Raw genomic sequence first — 15628 nt, forward strand, 5'->3', positions numbered from 1 at the left:
TGTGTAGAACTGGGGAAATCTATAAATTTTTGGAAACCCCCAAATTCTGTAAAACAGTAGTTAAAAAAAAGATAGCACAGATAATTATTACCTTTCGGTAATGTCATTCACACCGAGGGCCTCCATATAGAATAACTGTTTTGTAAGAAAGGGATACTATATATATTGTCATTGCATTCCAAATGAAAAACCTTATCCAGAAACCCTATGGTGCAGCATTCCGATAAGAGATCCCATACCGGTGTTTTCAAAAAAAATTACATTATGTGGTACTGTTTTACAAATATCCTATAAAGGATGCTAAATTTACTTGTTCATTTCTTACTAAGATCCCAGTGAGACAACAGAAATCAGTGAACTGTGGTTCAGTAGGTGTACAGGTTGCAAAAATTCTTGCTTAACCATAGATCATGCAGGAGAGAGTCATAGATTGCTTACCCTGAGAGATCACTGCCTCTGGCCTGTGCTTGGCCAGCAATGGCATCCATAATGGCATCCTGGGAATACATGCTGATTGGGGTGTTATATTGAGCATGAATGATTGTGGCTTTTCCTCCAGGACCCTTCACCTCAATGGGCTTGTGGGTGGAGAGGGCTGAGTCCTTCAAGACATTGGCATTGAATCGTTCCACATACTCAGAGCTGACAGGAAGTGAAGGGAGTTGTGAATGGTGCAAAAAAAGGGAAATAAAAAAGAGGGGGATAGTGAACAAGTAAAGTTCTAGCAGACACCAGATCAAGGATCCATAGAGTTCTTGGCCATGGTGCCGGTTAGGGTGTTTTAGAAGGTACAGGAAACAAAGGAGTTAATGCATGCAGAGATAGTACCTAGAACACCATGCTGCACTCTACCATGCTGCACTCTACCGTAAGGAGATAAAAGCGGATAGATTTACTCAAATAAACAGAATGAAAGAATACAAAATGAAGGAACTTTAATGCATGATTTGTAGATAACAATTGGGTGCATACTTAGTCATTTTCTATAATGATAATATTATACTCCTACATTTCCCACTTTGTTAATGGTATTTTGAATTTTTGGAGCCTAGTTAGTGCAATTGGAAAAGAAGTGGGAATGCAAGAGCAGAATATTGCAAAACATTGCACATTAGGAGGGGTTGGGTACGATACAACGAATGTTGAAATCCTGACAATACTTACCCTGACACGATTACAACGAAGACCTCATCCACACTGAGTGGAAATACTGTACAATGTACATGGCTTATTAAACAACCTTGTACAGGCGGCGCCTCTTTAAATTACTACCTTAAGAGGTCGGATGAGAGTGTGTCCCTTCAATCTGACGTCATCGGACGCTGCCAGGATCTTCAGCTGCCGCAATTTACTAAAGTCTCTGTTTGAAGCTGTCAGTATTTCCACTCAGTCGGCGATGAGGTCTTCGCTGTAATCGTGTCAACTTTTAAACTCTTCCTTCACACTTCCTTCAGTGTGGCTCTAATGTTTGATGTACCAACATTTTACTTTTACGGCTCCACAGTGACTATGCTCTATGGAAGCTTCCCCTATGGTCCACACCAACTCCTTATTGTATGGTTAATACAGAACATCTCTTTCTTCATATTTTAGATCTGGATTAAGTGCATTATATACTATCTCACAGCAAGACTGTGCCAATCATGTTACAAGATTTTGGTTCCTACAGGGGGCATTTGTTAATTTGCAGGGGTTAATTCATAGTATACATATTTTAACTGCTTGTGTCTGTTTTTACTATGTTTATTCATTTATTTTATGAAATTATATGTTTTATACTGGTGATCCGTGTGAATTCTCATGATCTTATATATAAACAACTTTTTGAAGATTTTAAATTTAATTCATATTAATTCATTATTGTTATAAATTAATATTTGTTTGTCAAGCTCCAAATGGAGACTTCATGAACACAAAGGAATGACTGATCAAAAATGCAGTATCTAAGGCTTTTCTGGTATTATTGATCAATCATCTGTATATTGTTACATTTATTTAAATTGAATATTCACTTTACATAGAGATAAATAAACTAGAATCATGTCTCCATTAGCAATATGGTCAAGGAGGGGGCACACAGCATTTAAAAGACAGCTGATTAAGAATTGTGTGTCTGAAACTATAGCTGAAAAAATATTTTCCCATAGACCCTCACCAGTCAGTTTTGTTTTGCCTTTTAAAGTTAAAGGTTTAGCTGGCTTGGCTATTGATATCTATAAAACTGAAGTTCCTAATACTTTGTCTAAAATTTTATTCTGAAACATAAAATAAATAGCATTGATTTGCTCTGCAACATTTTCACTTTAACAACTACATATACTGTAGTGCCCCCTACCCCACCACCCTGTTGGATAAAAGGAACATTTTCCAGTCCATTTGGTACATGAGATGCTTTTGGTCTTTTTATCTGAATGGAGCTGTTAAAGTGATTTAACAGATCATTGAATAGACAAATATTTAAACTTACAGAGTACCTTTCCATCCATGCTATTAATACATGAGATTTAGAGCACTGCACATAAAATGGAACGGAACAGTCTTCTTAAAACATATGCCAAGCTTTAATTACTTTGCTTCATGCCAGATGTTAACTGGTTTAATGGTAATCTACATCCAAAAATTAGAACTATGTTGCTCTTGTTTAAAGTCGCTAACTCTATATGTATATATTTTACAACTCATTACTTGTGTAACTTTATTACTCTATATGATTTTACTGTCATTGATATAAAATTGCATACAAACCTTGATGTCATCATTCCATGTATGGCATGGCATAACTCTATAGAACTTGGTCATCTAAACTACAACTCTTAAAGATTACATTAGAAATTAGACATATATTAACTGACAAAAGTTGGATATTGGTGACAAAAATCTAATACAATTTTCCTTTATTTATTTGGGATGATTTGTATTACTTTAAATCATGCATTACCAACCAAAGTGGCAAACACATTTGCTCACCACTTTTAAATGGCTGCCTAAAGATAGTGTAAGCTGGAGGACCAATGAGAAGCTGCAATGTTGGTGATTGTGGCTTTTTCTTCGTCCTCCTGCTCACATCCCTATCCAAATCCACATATAGCCCCGGTTTTAAGCCAGAGACTTACCCTGGAACCCATGGAAAAGTGGTTGCACTAAGCAGCCCCCCCCCCCAAAAGGGGTGGAGCTATGATTCTAAGCTACTTCCTTAGGAGGTAGTGCAATTCTAAGCAATTATGCCTTTAACATAACCTTTTAGACCTATAGTAATATTTTAGCTTGGTTTCTCATACTTGAGTCATTACTGGTTTAACATATTTCCAAGCTTTCGAAATTGTATTTCCTTTACTGTCTACATATGTATTCCTGTGTCTCTGCATAGTATAATCTCAGACGGAGGTGTGCCTAAGCATTCTGCTGTCTGGAAAAGCAAGAGCCAAGCACCACTCTCATCTCTTAGAATTATGCCTGTTCTAGCATCTTTTTAATGCTAGCAAAATGTTGCAAATGTTTATGGGGATGGAACATATTGGTTTCAATGTCCCTATACCCACTTGCGCCTGTAGTTAGAAGCGACAGCAGGGTCTTTTGGAAGCTACTTGCACTATTTAATCACTTTTATTGTAAGTCAACCCTATTTTGACTCCCTGTATTTGAAAAAAATATTAGGTACCCAGTCTTATAGAAACACTGGTTCAGAATTTTGTGCACAGGAACTTACCTTTTTCTATTAATGACCTATATTTTGCTCCTCCCCCATCAACCTGATATTTAAGACAGCTACCTCAATATTCTTTACTATAGACACAACCCTGAAAATATATGTATGAACTGTAAATCGGGAAACCATGAAAAAGACAAGAGGTTTTGAGTAGTTTGAAACTTTAAAAATAGCACGCCAGGCAGTTCATTATGAATGGCTCATCCATAGAAGCAACACTTCTGCATGCTCTGATCTGCACACAAATGAGTCACGTCCTATCTCTGTTATATCTGGACACTGTATATTCATGCTGACCAAGAAAAAAGCACAAACAACACCCAAATAAAACAAAATAACACATTCATACTAACTTGGCAACAGTGTTGGCTATAACCTGTAGAGACAAAGAAAATAATCAGAACAAAGTAGCTTAAATCTTAAAAGAAGTGCGGAAAATTTCTCTGTTGGCATGTGAATAGAAATTAAAGCTCTTGATGATAATGACGCTTAATTTCTTTATTTGCAAGGATATCTAAACCTTTCATTAGCCCATTGTTCTTGAGATGGTCAGGAAAACAGAGTGATGATACTAGGGGCCTGATGTAGAGTTAGACGCAATTTACACTTAACTTGTGAGTGTAAATTACATCCAATAATTTACACAGTATTCCAAGTCCAACAGATCCTTAGATCTGTGCAACTCAGAATACTATGCAAATTGCTCAAACATACTTCTTTATCTGCCTTATGGGCGGGTGTGCATGATACACTTAAATGTATTAGTCAGAGCGGCCCTGTAAAGCAGACAGATGAATAAATAAATTAATGTACAACAAAATTGAAATCATGCTTCTTCCCCCAAACAGCACAAGAGTTGGTTATTCTGTTTGGGAAGGGGTGCACACCTTTTTGTAAAATGTAATTATTGTTTCACTTCTTTTTTTAACACAGCAAGGTCTAATGCACCAGCAGAAAGCACCCGCAAAAGATACCTCTCCTAGAGACCTGTCTGCGGCTGCTTTCAGCTCAGCATAGCATGTAAAGTGCGTTAACACACCTTTACATTGCTAAGCTCGCCCACTGACTTCCCCATTCTACCCCTCTAAGCGCAGAGAGGTGCAAGAGGGAGATCCGTCGTCCATCTTAGTCCGAGTGCAAACTGAGACAGATCTTTAGCTAAAAGTGATTTTTGCACCCATGAGTTGGACTTGCATCCGACTAGATCAGGCCCTAGAGGTGGCGGTAGAGAACAGTTATGTAAAACCACTGACATTCCAAGCCTACAAATATAAAACTCTACAATAACAAAACCACTGGATATTGTAAGGACCATTTTAAAGAAGTTACAGACCTTGTATTGTTAGAACTGCATCTGTTATCCTTGTATATGACAGCACTAATCAGTCATTTCGTAAAATCATAAAATCTTTTTTTTATACCACTCACACATCTAGAATATTGTATTGTCTCTAGATATGTTTTATTCTATTTACCCATCTTTGGACTTCCAGTACAAGAGAGAGTGTTACCGCAATAGATCGCAACAAAAGAAAAACGCCAATGCCTAGACACATTTATTTTTATGTCAGACACGTTTATATGCATTTTACACGCATTGTAAAGGCAAACTTGCCTTTACAAGCCATCGCCGCTTTAAATTTTAGCTGCAAAGTCGCCGATTTCCGGCGAGTTGAAAAAAACGGACTTTCATACATTTACCCCCAGAGGTTACTTTGACTTCAATCAAAGGTCTGTGACACTAATAGGAACTTGCCAAATGAAAGCTCTTTTGTGATCCAGAGATTTCATAACAAAATATTATATATAGCAAACACTTTATTTCACAGACATCTGTGATATATACAATTATGTAAATTATCTTCCATGTATAGTCTTGAAATATTTTCCTACACTATTTGAGTCTTTTATCATGTTGGGTAAATAATACTATTTAGCAAGAAGAGATAAAGCAGACAAGTGTCTCAAAAGAAAGATCTAAATCAGTTTTATGAAGAACGGCCTTTAGGAAAATCTAATTTTATTGAACTACTATTTTGTGCGTGTTAGAAACACATATAAATATTAAATTCACTTAATAAAAGAACTAAACCACAAATATTAAATCCCACACAAATGGCATCAATTCTATGGCCTTTTTATATCATACAATCTCAGCCTTTGCTAATTGAACTATACTGTATATTGAAACAAACACATTTATGACATTCGAAGTGCATTGATCTGATTGGTCTATTTTATATGACAAATGTGCTTCCTGTGGTGCTGATTGCGGCTGTCTATACAGAGCACATTAATGATACAACAATCTTAAACATGTGTCCAATACAATTGTTTTCATACAAGTACAGTAAGTGAGGCAGTGTAGAGTAATAGCCAGTATTAGAGCGATCACACTGTATGGTAGCATTTGAAGGGCATTTGACTTTAGCCAAAGCTTACATGTGGTTTATAATCATCTACAAATAGAAGAGGAAATCGAATGCATTGCTAAAATACTGAAGTGAGTAATAGACAGAAAATGTGAGGATTATAGATATACCCAGTAAGACTTATAGAGGTTTCATGGCTGTTGGCTGACCCTGAGAAGTATTTTTGTGGAGACATTACCGCCAAGGACATTGTATGTCATGTTTAGCCCCAGTGTTTTGCAGCAAGAACATTATGTGGCATCTAGTATTGCTATATGTTAGTCCTATATACCACATACATAGAGAAAAAGGCTGCTTTGCCTGTCTGTGCTTCAGGAATAACACAATGAATGTAACGTTAATTTATACATGGAGCAGGGGAAGTGGTGTCACATTAAACTTAATTGGCTTTATCATCAGACATGTTGTATCCCTTACATACACTACGATCTGTGGGGGTGACTTAGGGGGTATATTTACTAAGCTGTGGGTTTGAAAAAGTGTAGATGTTGCCTATAGCAACCAATCAGATTCTAGCTGTCATTTTGTAGAATGTACTAAATTTTTGATAACTAGAATCTGATTGGATGCTATAGGCAACATCTCCACTTTTTCAAACCCGCAGGTTAGTAAATATACCCATAAAACTGTTTGTCATAAAGGGGAAGTTAATACTTATATAAACTTTGACTTATTCAAAAGCAGAGTAAGATGCTTGATTTTTACCTTCAAATGCAAGAAAAAAAGTTAGATTTTTAGTTGTTCCTTAGATTTTTAGCAGCCTGAACCCCTAAAAACTGTTGTGAACAGTGTGTAGTTCAGTACAATGCAGTGCAAGGATTGTCGCAATTGTCACTCTACTTAAATTATCTCTCTGAACATCACTAAACTACCAGGTAACAGTGTTTTGTATATTATCAACAAGGGTTTATAAATCAAGATAAGAGTTGGATTATTTGATTGCCAGTTTTCTTTTATACTCTAAGTATTAACTGATTTATTATAATACATATAAATAAACATAATCATATTACCGAACTCACAAGATATTTATTTTGAAATTAAAGAGGAACATAGGTTAGAATATTTTATGATAATACCTTTATAGGTTTCAAATATACTGAACAATTTGAACTGCATTACTACATCCTTTGTAGCTTACTGCTATTTTGTTTGCTATTACACATCCCTTCTATAACAGTGATAAAATGGTGCATTAGATGGTGCTCCCAGAATATAGAGCGTCAACTCTCTAGCTATGAAAATTCTACCATTGCTCTTAGCCTCAAAAATATGTGCCTGCTATAGTATCTAGTGAGATATATTAGGAACACGCTGGAGCCTGTAAGCGGATAGCCATATAGCCATTTTTGGTATGTATTCAACAGCTGAGCATCTCCTTACAGTCAAACACAGTGTAACAGTATCATTTGGTAAAAAAGGACCCTGTGTCTGTTTTAATCCTCTGAAACTCATCCATGTACATCATATGACATTTTTAAGGTAGAACAGGAGCTAAACGTTTAGAGAATAATTGAATTTATTACTCTGCTGAAAAGGTGGAAAAAGCAATCTGCTATTTATAAAGTGGCTGTGCCTTAGTTCTTTAGCTGAGTGACTATATACAGCTGCACATACTCCAGATGTTTTATCTTATTATAATGCTCTACCAGCAGCAGCAATATCCATGTGTAGTAAATAGTAAAGTCAGCATAGGAATCCTGTACAACATTCCAGTATAGAATGTGTTGGAGACTGAACCATGTCGGAAAACTGTGAAAAATAAGCTCCCTATTAAACAAACACTAGAGGAAGAAATAGATTCTTTTGTTGCAGGTAATGGAAAGAGACAGTTAACTTTAGGGGCATGTATGTAGCAAGTTAACATTTGAAAATACAGCTTTTAAGAGTCCCAGAACCCCAGGTTAACACAAAGTAAGGCATTGCTAGATAATAGAGGCAATTACCATTGGTGCAGCAGGGGCGGTGGATCGGGGCCCATGGAGATAATGGGGCCCACTGAACGGGTAACTAGCGAGCTGTGGGTCCACATTCCCTACTCCCCGCTTTCCTGCACCGCAGCTCTCTAGTTCCGCCTCTGGGGGCAATATTAACATTCTGTCCTATTATAACTGCAGACGTGAGCCTCTCCAGTGTTTTCACCACTCTAATTTTGCAATTACTGTAATATCAATCTAGTAATGAATCTCCTGTCATCAAACTGATATACAATTCCGTAGTTACTTTAAAAAATATGTTAAGAAAGCGAGTAGTAAAATATTACTATAAATATTATAATGTCTTTCAAAAAGAAAAACCTTGAAAAGCAAGTCATTTTGACATAATTGCTTAAGAATCTAGGGAGATGTAATGAGGTTATTTGCGTTTCACTACCTGCAATTGCTAGATGACAGATTCTTTCTTTTTTTTGCATCCTTTAGTATAGGAATTGCTTGCTAAACTTAACTTTTAAAATACTATTTAAGATCTACTATATTAAAAAAATATGCTCAGACAAAATACTAATTTCTAACATCTCGGAGGAGTACAACATTCGTGGCAGTTATACTTGTGCACCTTCCGATATGGTGCATAACATATAATCATCCATCATCATAATTTATGTATATAGTGCCAGTAAATTTTTTATAGCGCTTTACAATTGGGAACAAACAGTAATAAAACAATACTGTGCAATACAGACAGAGAGGTCAGAGGTCTGCAGCTCAAACCACAACCTCAGTGATGTGAAAACTTCATCTAGGGGACATTTCATAACTATGGGTAAAAAAAAGTCTGGGAATATAAACTCTTGACAGCTTGTAGTTTTTTATTAGGCTAAAAGTCTGCAAGGACTCACCACCTCCCCCAGCAGACAATCCAACAACTAACTTCTCTTATCTATTATTATCATCATTGCTCATTTGTAAGGCACCACAAAGCTCCACAGTTGTTTGTACATATTTGTACTTCCACATCAAGCTCTTTGATTCCAACATATCTTTTCTTTTGTCTGTACGCTCACCCTTTGTTTGGCTTTTATATGGTGTACTGTATGCCTAATATGTCTTCTTAACTTCATGTGTTATCTTCCAGAAGAGTGTTTCCTTGAAAACTTGCAATAGATTCCTATATAGTTAGCTATTAAAGGTATCACCTTTTTATTCATCAGCACGGTAGTGTGGTGGTTAACATTACTGCCTTACAGCATTGTGGTTATGGGTTCTAATCTACTCAGGATCTAATCTGTGTGGAATTTGTATGTTCTCCCCATGATTGTGTGGGTTTACTTTAGGTGCTCTGGTTTCCTCCCATTCTCCAAGGCATAATGGTAGGTCAAATAATATCCCTGCTTTGTGTGGTAGGGAAAATAGATTGTAAATTACACTGGGTTGGGGACTGATATGAATGATTATATAAATAACTGTTTATAATAATTCATTCATTTTGTTACAATCACAGTTGTCTTACAACTAAGACTGTACCACTCTTTATTTAAAATTAAATGCTTACCAACAATCTGTAATATTCTTTACTGTTCTATTAAAAAGTCTTTAATTAAGAAATGTGGCATTTTACTTAGTTGATTATCTATATCTGAACTGAAGAGGGCACTAAGCTACCATCATGTAACAAATTGGTAGTTCTGCAACATGTCTTCTGAGTTTCCATTAAACTTAACTAGTTTTTATGTGCCCAAAATACCTTATTAGACATTTGTGAAGCCACTTTATATACAAAAGGTGTTAGAATGTTGATTCTCCTAATCTTTTATTAGAGATGACCAGATGTATTGTATGTAGAAAGTTTCTTGATATGTTTGGGCTGCTAAACCATTTTGTTTTTAGTATATTGTACAATATATGGAGGTATGTTATGTTATTATTATTTATTTATTTATAGCTAAAACACTTTTTTTCAGTTGCGAATCGTGGATGATTTCTTGCCTGCACACCACTCAACTCATACACATTTCCACTTCAGCATTCAACATTAATATTTAGCAGAAAATATTTGCAAATACTAAATAGTAATACTAGTAATGTTGTCTACATTATATTGTATAGCAGTTGTTAGCTTATTGTAGACATTAAGTGTCTCATTTAAAGTTTGAGCAAATCTAACAAAAGGGTATAAATTTGCTCCTGGACAAACCATGTTGCTGTACGTGAGATGCAAATGCAATTTTTTTTGCATGCAGGGAGTACACGGTCTGCTTTTGCATGTAGCGCACACATTCTGGACAGCTTTATTTTTACACTACAATTTAGAGCTGAGCAAGGCACAAACTCTTCCCAACACTAAATTTGTCTGCACATTTTAAAACCACTCTTCTCCTGCTGTGTGGGACATGCCTTTGCCATTGTGCAAAAACACACCTTCTAGCAGTTGACTTCTACATCTAAATGAGGCTCTAACTGTTTAGTAGGTTTGTTTGATATGCAAAACATTTATTATTACAATATTATTATAAGCCATTTTTTTATAATATATTCAAGTTATGCTTGCAGTGTTTGTTTATATTGTAAGTATAATTTTTAAAAATGTAAATTTTATTAAACCTTACTGTGGGTCTGCAGAAATACATCAATTAGATATTCCATAATTTCCTAAACTTCACCTGGGACCTGTTCTATGAATAAATAATAGAATTAAAGCAAGTTCAGCTGAAATGTGCTCCATCTCTCGAATTCAGGAGGAAGATCTATTTTGAACTGTCATGATCATCTGCTATACATATCTATCCACACTTGGGGATTTTTTTTTCTCCAATGGATGCATTTAATAGATCCAGAATTGGATATGTCCGGTGACTGATAATGAAGACTGTTTTACTTATTCAGAATGGAGGCAATCAAGGTATAGACAATCATCAATATTTTTTAGTCGTTGTAAAGTTTGTCCGCATAGTCAGTGCCGATAAAATGACAACCACCGGTATACGGTATAGACAACAGCCACTGATGGTTTATGTTACATATCTACACTGCAGAGAATCAAGGTCTGAAAACTCCCCTCTTAAGGGATTCTCTGTCCCTCCAAGAACATAAAGGTCCTGTAGTCTCCTTAAATCTCCTCTGATATTTGTTCTTTTGTTCTTTTTCACACTGGAAAGAATCCAGATATCATCATCATCATCATTTATTTATTTATATAGTGCCTGTAATTCCGCAACGCTGCACAGAGAATATTTAGGGCTCGCATCATCTGCCAAATTCTACCATAAGGCGAACATAAGCTGCCCTGTTACTTCCGAAAGGTAATAAGTATTGACCTATACTGAGACATTTAGTGAAGCCACAGTGTTTAAAATGCCAAATATCATTAAGACTGAGCCATGTACAATATTTTTTAGACGATCCACATTATGAGGTTGGCAGTTGGAAAGGTCAAAGCTTAGGTTTTAACATTGTTACAAACTGCTCATGCCAGGGTTGGAAAAATGATCTTGCTCCATCATATATATATATAATTATATACACAGACACCAACAGTTATTGTCAAATGCAAATTGAAATGTCAGTTTGAAAAACCAAGAGTAATTAAAGCCAAAGTTGCCAAGATTATTTTCTTTTTTTTTAAAAAAGTGGGAGGCTGGTTTATTATCACCATTGCTCTTTCATCCTATATACAGTGAACAAGTTTCACAATATTCAAAAGAATTCCACCCGCTTCTACTAATAAGAGAGTTCAAGGTCTTAACATGTACCTTGCATATGGCAGTTATAGTGTAAATTAAGTCTTGTAGTTTCAATGGTGATGTTGGATTTAGCTTTATCTTTAGTTACTATGTTAAGAATAGTACAAACCAATTTTGTGAAATAGGTAGAGGGTTTAAACAAGTTTCTAAATGGTGTCAGATACAAACAGTTGGTGCAGAGGAAACATAAAAGTGAATGCTATATAATTTCTATTTAAATAAAGCAATAATACTCAACAAGAGCCTTATATTACGTACCCTCTATGAAGACCAGCTTCTGAAGCCCTTCCCTTGAGACTTAAATTATGCATCTCAGCCATTTCATTTAGATTCTCTGCTGAGTAAAGACCAATGGGGTTGTTATATAGTCCTTTCTTAGCTGGGCTAACTTGGCTGTAGGTATTGTTTTCATAATTAACTAAATCATCAGACTTAGGACCTATACTGTGCCTGATGGGAGAAGTTTCAGAAGCCACAGAATAAGATGACATGGAAGGTCTAAGAGATGAGGTTTTATGTGAGTGTTGGATCTCTTGCATGTTGAGGTTGCCTGACATTGTCCCATTGGTGGTCATGCCACTGCTCAGTGGCATAGCTGTTTTGCTAGAAAGAGCACTGTAGACTGTTCTGCCATTAATTTCCAAAGCGTGGTCCTGTAACAGCATACATGCAGGCCAAGAAAGAAGACAGCAATCAGAGTAATCATGCAGAGGAGACAAAAGAAACATAACGTAAGTCTTTAGATGCGCCTACAGCCAACTTATCATAGTCCCGCTTCAATATGTTTGGCTATTGCAGGCAAGGCATTCCCAAACACATCACACAATGCTATTATCTTTTTAAAGCAACAGTTTGAGCTGTTAGTTTTGTTTGTCAAGCAATTTTTTTATAAACGTCTCAATTGCGATGGTAATTAATTAACATTCATTTATTACGTATAATGCAGAATTGCCCAAGTGTTTTATTTGATGTTGTTACTGCTTTTGCTGTCAGTGTCTAAATGCTGTAGTGGAGGCTAAACACCATCTCATGCAGCACAATGTGTGCTGCAATCAGAGTATATTTGTATTTCAAAGACAAATATGCTGTTTTCCTTTTAGAATTATCTGTATTCCAGCATCAACTTGAGCTAAAATGTAATATAGTCTTTAACTTAATAATTGTTAATGAAAAGCAGTGACGCATAAAAAATGTACCTTTTACATGCTAATATAGAACACATTAACCCAATATTCGCATATTTGTTGGATAAAGTTGTAATAGGTCACAGTAAAGAGATATTTTAATTCAGGTATTTAAATCAATGTTATAACAGTAATATAATGACTGTCAGGTGTGAATCTGTGGACAAAAAAGACTATGAGGATAATTTACTAAACTGCGGGTTTGAACAAGTGGAGATGCTGTCTATAGCAACCAATCAGATTCTAGCTGTCTTTTGTAGAATGCGCTAAATAAATGATAACTAGAATCTGATTGGTTGCTATATGCAACATCTCCACATTTTCAAACCCGCAGTTTAATAAAAATGCCCCTATGTCCTTCATCTATGGGGCGACAAATAGTGTACAAATGGAAAGAAGACATCCTCATTGATGTGGTAACACACAGGCCTATCCTGCTTCTTGACTATTGCACTGTATGAGGCCTTACTAGATGAGATCCATTCATCCGGCGCATGTAATGAACAGCCAGCATCACTTGGGCCTTTTAGTGCAGAAGGGCAATAGCAGTCATCTTCAAAACACATTTAGCAATATACCCAACAGTCCTATTAATTTCTATCCTATTGTTTCATTATTTTCTTAACTGCAGGTTATACATTAGGCCATGTTTGCTGTTTGTAAGACACAGGGTAAACCTGAACTTGGAATTAACCTCACACCCACTTTATTTGCTCCTTTGCTGATTTCAAAAAAGAGCAACTTGCTATTTTTACCATTGTGTTCTAAAACTTCAGTTTTGTTCCAACTAAAATAGGGAATTCTGGATTTGTGTATTCTATAGAAACATAAAAAGCAATATTATGGTGTAACATTTAGTTACAGTAGATTAATTAGTTCCCTCACTCAATGTACATACATTTCAAGCAAAATATGGTCCCTTGTGATAGAACTGAGCTGTCAACGCATTTTGACAAATGGTGATATGCATTTATGATTTTTACCTATATAATGTTCATACAATATAAAGAATATCATGTGCCTTGCTTAGTTAAAGAAACAAAATTTGTTACAATTAAATCAGATGCATCATTACAATATGAAAATAGGTATAAAACGGGCAAAACTCTCAGATAGTTGACTCGTTAGCATCAGTTTATAGAGTAGGTCACAGTAATGCAAGAATATGGATGCAGAGTATTAAAAGGTTAAGAAACTTTTCTGACTACTTTGCTTTGTCTTGAAAGGGTTATTTAATTTATGTCATGTTAATAAACATAATCTGCTAATAACAGAAGATACATAATTCAGTCATTTAAGATATGTGACCCTAAACTCTATAGCTTACTGCAGTATTCTTTTCATGAACAATGTTGAAATTATTGTCATTATTGTTACTTTTTTTCTGACATGTGATAACTTCTTAGTTCTGAAGTTTTTACATTTAGACACTAATTGCAATCTATGACTACAACATTCAGCTCCAAAACGGAGGTTAATTAAAACAGAATGATTGATTCTTTATCTAACAAAAAGTCTGTCTTTTTAACCAAATCCTCCAATTATAGAGACAGAGATTCTTATATCACATTGGAAAATATAAATTGACTGAACATTCTGGCTTCACAGATCTTGTAAGAGTTACAATTACAAATGGATTGTGAGTATACTGTTCAGGTGGTTAGAACATTAATTTACCCTGGATATTTGAATACACAGAAGCATAACAGACAGACAATTTGTCCTTATGGTGTCACAATATATTTTATTGCAATGTTCACAAATATAATTCTATCTCTTATATTTCAGTAACTATGTACTGGTGGTGTACGCACGCAGGGGGGGTTTCTGAGTCTCCAGAAACCCTCCCCTGCGCTAACTAAGTCGCCACCATAGCGGCACGGTCCTATACAGCAGCCGCGGCGCTGTCAAAGAAGCGTCCGCGGCGGTGCTGTATTGTACAGCACTGCCGTGAACGCTTCTTTGACAGCGCCGCGGCTGCTGTATAGGACAGCGCTGCCGAAACGGAGCTGCTGCGCATGCACGGGCGCATGCGCTGCAGCTCTCTCTCTGTTTTTTTTTTTTGTCTTTTTTTGGGTCAGGGGGGGCCCCTGACAATCCTGCGTGCGCCCCTGATGTAAGTTGTAAGAAGGTTTCTTTGTCTGAACAACCATATTTAAATTAACAATGGTAAAAAATAACAGGTTTGTATTATGGATAAATATACCATTATCATACATTCTAATGCTTTTACAATATAGATCCAAACTATTTTCTGACATACACCTTTGTGACTTTATTAGTCACATGCATTTTTAGTTAATGCAAAATACACCCTAATGGTCTATTTGGCAAATATAACCCCTATCCTATCTGTAACCATTTAAGCTCTCTAGTGTGAGTGCACATAGCACTTACCCACCTGGAGTTCCTGACATCTTCAGTGGGCCCATTGTACTCTTCTTATGGCCAGAGCACTCCCAACATCATCAGGTTTGAACTAAGTAGTTCAAATTGCTTTTGTTGCATATTGAGACCAATTATAGATAAGATAGGGTTTACATTTGTAACACAGCTACTACCATTGCTTGCTGCCAGCCAAAATCTCTTAAAAGTGCAGTAAAATGTACTTATTCAGTTTTTTCAC

The 15628-nt window shown here is 35.9% G+C and overlaps 1 protein-coding gene across 9 annotated transcripts in view; it reads right to left on the bottom strand.

The window, feature by feature from the left end:
* The window catches only part of LDB3 (LIM domain binding 3), a 162080-nt gene that overhangs the window by 85955 nt on the left and 60497 nt on the right, over positions 1-15628 (bottom strand). For all 9 annotated transcript variants that reach the window (XM_075217015.1, XM_075217020.1, XM_075217019.1 and 6 more), the window contains exons 5-6: positions 4060-4082; positions 439-642 (exon numbers count right to left, since the gene is read on the bottom strand). In XM_075217015.1, the coding sequence (XP_075073116.1) occupies positions 439-642; positions 4060-4082 (227 nt within the window). The remainder of the gene's footprint in view (positions 1-438; positions 643-4059; positions 4083-15628) is intronic.

This window comes from Mixophyes fleayi, chromosome 6 (assembly GCF_038048845.1).
Source record: "Mixophyes fleayi isolate aMixFle1 chromosome 6, aMixFle1.hap1, whole genome shotgun sequence".
In the NCBI taxonomy this organism is placed as follows: Eukaryota; Metazoa; Chordata; class Amphibia; order Anura; family Limnodynastidae; genus Mixophyes; species Mixophyes fleayi.